This window comes from Fibroporia radiculosa, assembly GCF_000313525.1.
Source record: "Fibroporia radiculosa TFFH 294 genomic supercontigs, scaffold2818, whole genome shotgun sequence".
Classification (NCBI taxonomy): Eukaryota; Fungi; Basidiomycota; class Agaricomycetes; order Polyporales; family Fibroporiaceae; genus Fibroporia; species Fibroporia radiculosa.
Window position 1 is genome coordinate 40,290 of NW_012133367.1, and position 8,660 is coordinate 48,949.

Below are 8,660 nucleotides of genomic sequence, written 5' to 3' on the forward strand. Positions count from 1 at the left end.
TGGCACAGCGGGAGGAGGGGGATATGCGTTATTGGCTGGCGCAGCGGCAGCAGCATCCAAAGGGATGCTTGCAGGAGAAGGGGCAGCCGGTGCAGGTGTTGGTACCGGTGAAGGGCGCGGGGGAGTCGGTACAACGTCTTCCGGTGCTTGAACTTGGCCAATTGACACGGAAAATTGCTAACGGCACGAGTAGATCAGAATGTGAGGACTTTGGCCCTAGGTGTACTGGTGCGCACCGCTTCGTATATGAAGAGCATGCAAGCAATCCCCGCAGGGGCGAGTACCGCAAGAGACGGCCTGCCATCTGCCAGGATTCCTAAGGTGATATGCTGTATGCCCATTGAATACTTGCCTATGCTGGTGAATATGGAGGCACGTACCCCGACGAAAGATATGGCATCAATGAGACTCTGCGAGAGGAAAATATAGCGGGAGAGTCGAGATAATGCAACGCTTGAATTATTTCGGGCGACCTCACGCGAGAGGAGCTTGTATAAAATAAGGTACACGATGGTGGCCATCCCGGCATCTTTGTACCAGTGAGAAGAAACGTCGAACCGGACGAGAAACAAACTCACATGTCGTAATCTTCCTATATAGCTGAGGGGATCTGCAACCAGTTAAGTAATTGGGATAGGCAAGGAGTGTGCGATGACTCACTTTAGCCCAGTTGTATCCTTAAGCTCGTACAGGATCCCACAGTCATGGCTAATGAGCACACCGTTGAGCTTCAGCTCTGGTGCTCGCGTAGTCGAGATGCCCGTGGGCTCCTCGATCTCAGCCTCCAGCTCCTCCATGAGCTTCTGTGGTATGTCTGTAGCTTCCAACTGTCCGTAGAGCTTGAACGAGCACCGGCCTTTCGGAGGATCTTCTGGAACATCACACGGTTATATGCGCACAAAACAAGTGTAGGAGGATACAGCGATACCATGGTTATTCAGAGCATCCTGGTCGATGGCCCCCGAGTCGATCTTCTCCTTCAGTTTCGCCATTCGAGTGGACAGCTCGGTCTCCACTGCGTGTGCTGTATCGTTCACATGTTTAACAGGTACGAGTGATGGGATATACCGCAGATCTATGTGCTCCCTTCTGGGACATCAGCGGGCTGCACGAGAGCAGGGCTGCAACCTACCCTGGGGGCTTCGCGAACGCATATATCGAGCCGTTGGCTACAAAATGGACTCCCTCGAAATCAAGCCTCAGATCCTCGGACTCGCTTGGGTCCGACAGCTCTATTTTTCCCTAGGCGCAGCCCGTCAGCGAGTCGTCCACGAAAGGAAGAAGCAGAGCGACGGACATGGATCATTGCGATACTGCCGGATACGTTTCGCGCGCCACCGGTGAGCTCAACCAATTTGTCGCCCACGCTAAGCCCGATCTTCTCTGTCGAAGTCCAGTTCCATGAGCCCAGGAGGCTCGGCACGGCAGATAGGTTCGTGGTAGCGACAAACTCGTCCGCAAGCCCGCTCCATGGCTCGGCTGACAAGTTCGCCTGAAGAGTGTGTGTGAGGTTATGGAAACCGACCTTTCCGTGCCAAAAGCCGGTGAGGTTGGAGTAGTACGAGCCCCTCGCTGGGTCGAGCTGCGCGCCAAGCGTCGTGAAGTTGGTGACCAGCGGCATAGTCCCGGGGTCTGCTGCAGGCTGTGCGCAGCCGGATATCAGAGCCGACTTATCACGGAAACCATACGAGATAAGACTGACGAGGGAGAAGTTCGAGGCGGTGCCGTTGAGCCACGACGAGTAGTCGGTAACTTGGTGATCGAGCGCGTCGAGGGCCTTGAGGAAGTGGTAGCGGGCGTCGAGCTCCTCGCTGCGGTTGTTTGTGAGCATGAAGAGGACGAAGCTTATGAAGAGGAATGACGGGAGCGAGCTGCGGTGTCTGCGCCGGACGAGGTCGTCGGGGGTGGGACTTCCATCGTCGTGAGTCGCTCGGGCCTCCTCTGCAGCCTCCGGTGAGCTCATGAAGCGACGTGGGGGAGAGCGACTCGGACAGAGTCGACACCTCGCACAGGCAGCGGAGGCTAATGGTGCACTAGCGTAGTCCTGAGAGCAAGCACGCAGCTAGAGTCGACGCTGTACTCGGGAATTGACGCTGCTCACTGCCGACCTTGACCCCAGATCGGCCATTCCAAAATAGGAAACCCCGAATCCAGTGCTTCCTCTCAAAATCCCTCCTAAAGCCTCCAGAATGGGGCACGTCGGCTAGAATCAATTCGCACATCGAACGCACTGAAGCATAAGCACACTGGCTTTCAGAGTTCATTGAAGTCTTGCTCAGAATGGACTTGTCATCGACTGTACAAACCCAAGCGTCTGATCACAAATCTACTCAGGTCCCGTGCTGTCTCACACCATCATTCTATACACATCCGCTGCAATGGCTTTGGAATGGACAGACTTATAACTCGGACAGCTCACTAGTCGTCTCGTACATACTGCTTGGTCTGACCCCGCCATTACACCTACTCTCCTTCCCGTCTATATGGCCCCCGTTGCAACTGAAGCGTCCGACACGACTTCCCTTCACATCCTCAAACAGCCCCGCTCTCCTGTTGCCATGCTCGGCGGACACCCACACGACCTCCCACAACCGGTGAATCTCTCTAGACCAATCGAGGTCGAGGATGGCACGCCCCGGACGACGTTTGAGTTCGATCCGATGGAGGACGCCTTGGCGGCATTTGAGCGGGGCGACTTCCTCGTCGTGATGGACGACGAGGGCCGGGAGAATGAGGGCGACCTCATTATCGCCGCGAGCCAAGTGTCGACAGAGAAGATGGCATGGATGATCAAACACACCAGGTGCGCAAGTCCGCTCGACGACAGCGCCCTCCGCGCCCTCACCACCCCGCACACAGCGGCTACATCTGCATCGCGCTCCCGGGCGACCGCCTCGACGCGCTCGCAATCCCGCAGATGGTCGCGCAGAACGAGGACCCGAACCGCACCGCATACACGGTGACCGTCGACTACCGCCCCGGTGCGTCGTTCCGTTCCGTGCGCTCTGCGCCCCATACTCACCCCCGGGCCCGCGGCAGGCACGACGACGGGCATCTCCGCACACGACCGTGCGCTCACCGCGCGCGCACTCGCGGCGCCCAGCGCACGCCCCGACCTCTTCTCGCGCCCGGGCCACATGGTCCCCCTCCGCGCACGCCCCGGCGGCGTCCTCGCGCGCCCAGGCCACACCGAGTCCGCCGTCGACCTCTGCGCGCTGACCGGCCTCCCGCCCGCGGGCGTGCTCTGCGAGCTCGTGGAGGATAACGACGCGGGGAGCATGATGCGCCGCGACGCGTGCAGGCGCTTCGCAGACCGCTGGGGGCTCAAGATGATCAGCGTGGAGATGCTTGCACAGTGGCGTCGCCGCACCGAGCGCACGGAAGGGGATACGCGGGCGGAGGCGCATTCGTAGCACCGACGGCTGGCGGGGAGGCGTCCGCACGAGGCGCACGAGCTGTACATGCTGGACGGTGCGCTCTGGTCTCGACTCGCCGTTCGTGTCGTGTGTGTGACTTTTCTTTGCTGCAGGCAGACGCGAGAGGAAACGAGGCCTGTATTGTTATAAATATCTGCGAAATAGACAGACGCGCAGCGCATCTTCACTCCCAGGCACCCGTCGGGTCGTCTCCGCCGGCACTCAAATGACAAGTAGCTGAGAGCTCACTGTCCGGTATGTTGTGCTAATTCGCCGTTAAGTATTCGAAGGCGTCGCGCGATTTGGGTAGCAGCTAACAAAGTTGACTCGGTTCAAACGACTGATGATGGCCTCACTGTCTCAAAAATACGGTGCTTAGCACATACGTTAGGATGATGCCAAGGTGATAAGGCTCCGTGACTGCCACTAGCAGGCAAATTGCAGGCGCTTCAGGCGACAGGGAGATAAAGCATGCATCATGCACCGTGGACACCCTGGGGCGCCCCCTGCGCTCAGCCCAAGCGCTGCGGTATGTGACAGCTCTTGCGACCATCTTGCAGTATCCGTCTGCCACCTACAGGCTACAGTCGACCAGCTCGACTGCGGTGCAGATCCGAGCGCCTTTATGAGACGCTGCTGTTCGGATCTGCTTTGCTTGATTCCAGGCGTGGTAATGAACCTCATTGCACTGGGGCTGTGCAGTGGGATTTTGTCGTGCCCGGCGTCCGGCGTACGCTCGCTCGTGTCAGCGGGCCGACGGTTCGAGCACGGGCGTGGTCAGAGTATTTGTGAGCGACGAGCGTGCGGTCAGGCGTGGCGCGCGGCGTGGTGAGTGAGGCCCTCGGCGACTCGCATCGCACAGAGGAATCCTGTGTGCATCACAAAGTGATAATCGCGTTGGGACCTAGATCGATCCCACAGCGCCTTCTTGGAGTGACCGAGTTGGCAGAGTCTGGCATCGCGGATGGTATCGCTGCAACGGTCACTCCAGGAAGATGCAACACGCCCGCGGCAGCACAGCACAGCACACATATGGAGCTGGCAGCTGGGTGGTGGACATCGTACTTGTTGATACCCCATCCAAGCCCAAGAGATCACCCCCAGACCTTGCGACTTGAATGTTGAGTTCGCAGCACCGCGGGACCCGCCTCGGCCTTGGAGACGACGGAGAAGGGTGATGCTTGTGTTAAATAAAACAAGCGTATCAAACGTTAACGTTGAACGTTCAACCTGAACGTATAGCCCACTTGATTAGATCGCCGTCCCCACTTTCCGACCATAGCCAACACCCAGGGACGAGCCTGTGCTTGCATATCATGTTCGTCGTGACTTGTGACTGACCCCTCTTGGCCGGTGGGATGAACGGGCGCCCCTGTGCTGGTTCGGTTCGAACAGATGCTTCTGCAGACCACACGCTCCCGGGGAACTGTTCAGCAGCATATGTATGAGTCGGCCTCGGCCTCGGCATCAACCCCACACACACACCCGGTCGCCTCGAAGGTACATTCAAACCACGCGCGTACGACGCCCGTCCGCGTCTCGCCACAGCCGCTTCTCGACTTCTGCTGCATACGCGCGCCCCGAAGAGAGGGGGGCGGCGTTCCTCTCCAAGGCCCAACGCGCAGGTAATTGAACCCCAGTCATCGTAATTTCACTGATCGCGGCTGGCCAGGAATTGAACGCGAAGCTGGGCAAAATGAACAGCGGGGTTCTCGTCGCCTGCGGCGCACGGTCCACCGCGTGAAGCTCCAGGTCGAGTTGCATGGAGAGCCGCGGCCGTTGCCAGTTCCGGCTGGGAGTCGCGGGGACGGCACCAGAAGACGAGCGAGACGTAAGGAGATGCTTTCATGTACGTACCGAAAGACGCCTGCCATACCGGGCAGGTGTTGTCCCCCAGTCAAGCACCTCGTTGTTATTTTGGCCTCAAGCTTCGTGCGAGACGTCCCAGCACCTGCAAGTATGCGTTTAGCGAGCCCGGGTATCTCAAGCGGTGTGCTCTCGCTCATCGCTCTGGAAAGCACTTTCGAACGGCCTTGAAATCGGACCCTTTCGGAGAGCATCTTCTCGGTGACATTCTCCTCTCCGACGCATCCGCAGGCGTACGGACGTGGGCTCCCCGATCGTACACGACGAGTATCCGCAACGGTATTCACGAAGGCCGCAAACGACCCTGTCCGTCCCTACTCCAGTGCATGGTTACCGGAACGGCCGCGCTCACTAAGCGGAAGCGACGCGCACGCTCGTGCCAATCCCACCGCAGGGTCCTGGGACGGACGTCCGCGACGCACTCGCGGGGAGTCCACCCAAACGGCTCTGCGCTGCCTGGACACAGCCGCGGCCGCCCGCAGCCCTCTCCCCATCCCGGATGCCATACGCCGCCGTGCGCCGTCGGACATGCATCCTCAGTACTGGCACGTTCCCCATCCGCCCGGCACGCGCCTCGGACGATGCGCACGGCACCGATCGGAGGTGTCCGTGAAGCCAACGTCGTCGTCTTCTTCTCCGACTGTATTCTGGCGGTCGACGAACCGAGGATGGAGTGCTCGAAAACCCCATTCTTCGCGACTCTCAGGCTGCTACAGGATATAGGCGCCAATGCCAATGACGTCACGTGCGCGTATGATATCATCACCCACACTACCGCACACGTCATCCATCGCACGCACACACATAACGACCGGTAAAACTCGACGACGTCATATCGACAAAAAGGCTGCCGCCCGCTAATAAGCAATACTGTACAGCGCCGGCCCGCCGCAGCAGGCCGCGCACACGCAATAAGTTACTCGACGACCACGAAAAACAAAGTACAACGACGGCCAATGAGAAGAGGCAAAGATGAAAAACGCATCAAGTGTGGCACAGACAAGATTCGCGCGCAGTAGAGTAGCACAGTAGTGTATGTGTGTCGGGCAAGGAGAGGGGAGATAGCGGAGAACAGTGATGCAGTATGATGATGGAACGGGGAGCTGGGATGGGTAGATGGACGAACGACCGAAACAGATGTGGAGAAGGTCGGGAATGGAATAAAAGGCGGAACAGAAATGTCAGGTCCGTATGTCCGTATCATTAGCGAGGTGAAAACCAACACAATAAATGAAAAGTATAGTAAAGAGTGTCAGAGGCTGAAGCCTAGCCAGCAGCGCGCACGCGGCCTTGCAAAAGGGAAATGCGCGTGCACGCACGACGGTGCCCACGCACCGCCAACCAATATCCGCGCCGTCCATAATGAGGACGGGGGGAGATTAAAAGGCATTCGGATAGGATATGCCGAGGGGGCCATAGATAAAAATTCGCCGCAGGGCACATAAATACTGAGGATCTTGCGCCATCGGTCGGATTTTATGGTACATGCCAGCGCCGCCGGGCCGACAAAATGTACACGCGCCCCTGTTCACGAGAGATCAAGCCACGACTCGGACAGCCTACGACGAGATCTCGACAAAGCTTCGCCACCCACGCGAGGAGCGGTCGTCGTCCTTAAACTCGATGAAGTTCGCGAGCGGCTGCAGGAGCGACTCGAGCGTCCCCCGCCGACTCCGCCGCCGCCGCTCCTTGCTGAGCCGCTTCGAGCTCGCACCGCTGCTGCTACTCCGCGCAGTGCCGCTTGGCGACTCGCGCTTCGGAGCGGGTGCGACTTCGCGAGGAAAAGGGATGACGATGTCCTCGTCCTCCTGCAGGACCTCCAACAGGCGACTGTTCTGCCCCAAGCGGGGCTCCTCGTCCAGATCGTCCTCGTCGTCGCTCATGCTCATAAAGTTGCGTGGACGCGGCTTGGAGTGCGACCGGGAACGCCCCTCAAGTACCGCGAGGGCGGCAGAGCGATTGCGCTGGCGGGTATTCGCAGACGCGACCGAGCGGAAAGACGGTGTGGCACGGAGGGGGACGGCCGCCGGCGCAGAATGCGGCGGCGAAGGGGCCACAGCGTTCACGCGAGACGTCGACGCAACAGGCGCGGAAGGGCTGGACGGCGATAGGGGGGACACAGGCGAGAACAGAAAGTAGGATTGCTCAGGCGAGAGCATGGGCGACAGGCAGGGCGAGATGACAGATGGGGCCGAGTGCGACGCGCGGTGCCCAGGGGAAACGGGAGAGCGCGCAGATGCAGCGGTGGACAGACAGGCAGACAGAGTGAGGGTGAGGTTGGAGGCGCGGCGCCGGTGGAGGAGGCGTGGGGGCTCCGGAAGACTCGCGAGGGGAGCAGGTTTGGCCGAGGGAAGACGAAGCGCCTCGCGCGAGGGCCGGCGAAGCCTGGTGTCCGCGTGGGGCTTGAGCTCCGTAGGCGACACAGCAAACTGGGAAAACACGAGCTCGCGTAGGCGGCTGGAGGAAACGTGGATCAGTCAAATTCACCGGTAGATGGGAGACAGAACGTACGGAGGACTGCTCGCAGCAGGCGAGCTTGGCTCGGACCGGCCCACTGCGCAGGTGGTAGCACGGGTGGTGACGGTGTCCTTCCTGCGGAGGCTCATGGAGCGCATGGACTGGCTCTCGGCGAGATCGAGGGAGAGGAAGGAACGGCCCTCCTCTGTGCGGCGGCGGGGCACAAAGGTAAGCAGGAGGGCGTTATCTTCTACGCCGTTGGGGGTGCGCACTGCAGCATGGAAGGAGGCGGTGCTGACGGTGAGGGGGAGGCTATCGTGGAACTGCTTCTTTGTGGGCTGCTGGAAGGAGTCGGAGCGGGATGAGGAGGGGAGGGGTTCTTCAGGTGAGTTGCGGCCAGAGAGAAGGCCAGAGGTGAAGAGGGGGGAGTACTGGGCAAACATGGCACTCTGTCTGTCGGCGGCGGGGGTGTGGACGTCGTCGACGGCGGCGAGGAGAGGGGGAAGGGGAGTGGCGAAGGCATGGCGGGGAGGGTAGGCTATATAGGCGAGTGGTGAGAGGAGGCGGCCCTGGATTTTTTCCACGTCTGTGCTTGTGCAGGCGCTGGCGCTAGTTGCTAGATCGCCTCGCGCCGCTCTTTCGGGTGCCGCTGTCTCGGGTCGGCTCTGTCACACCGTCACGCTCGGTGCCATATGTGGACGGATTGGAGCGGTTCGTTTTGCTCTTCTCGCTCGCCCGCCGTCGTGATGGCGAGGGCGTTACGTCGTTTCAGTTGTACGTGCGCGGCCCAGTGCGCGCAGACACCTCTACCTGTCTTTGCAGGCGACGACAGAGCACCACGACCGTCGGCGCCCAGGGTCGAATTTGATGGAGGCGTGCGTGCGTCTGCGGACATACGCCTGCTTTGGGGCAGCCGCATGC

At 60.0% G+C, this 8,660-nt stretch overlaps 2 protein-coding genes across 2 annotated transcripts; one reads left to right on the forward strand and one right to left on the reverse strand.

The window, feature by feature from the left end:
* Positions 1 to 2,483: 2,483 nt before the first annotated feature.
* FIBRA_04334 (uncharacterized protein) lies at positions 2,484 to 3,413 on the forward strand (the record flags this gene model as incomplete). Its single annotated transcript, XM_012326144.1, has 3 exons — positions 2,484 to 2,803; positions 2,860 to 2,981; positions 3,040 to 3,413. 3 exons carry the CDS (start codon positions 2,484 to 2,486, stop codon positions 3,411 to 3,413), a joined length of 816 nt encoding a protein of 271 aa, XP_012181534.1.
* A 3,428-nt stretch (positions 3,414 to 6,841) lies between these two features.
* Positions 6,842 to 8,182, reverse strand: FIBRA_04335 (uncharacterized protein; the record flags this gene model as incomplete). The annotated part of the gene is made up of 2 exons (XM_012326145.1): positions 6,842 to 7,739; positions 7,794 to 8,182. 2 exons carry the CDS (start codon positions 8,180 to 8,182, stop codon positions 6,842 to 6,844), a joined length of 1,287 nt encoding a protein of 428 aa, XP_012181535.1.
* Between the last annotated feature and the right edge of the window lie 478 nt (positions 8,183 to 8,660).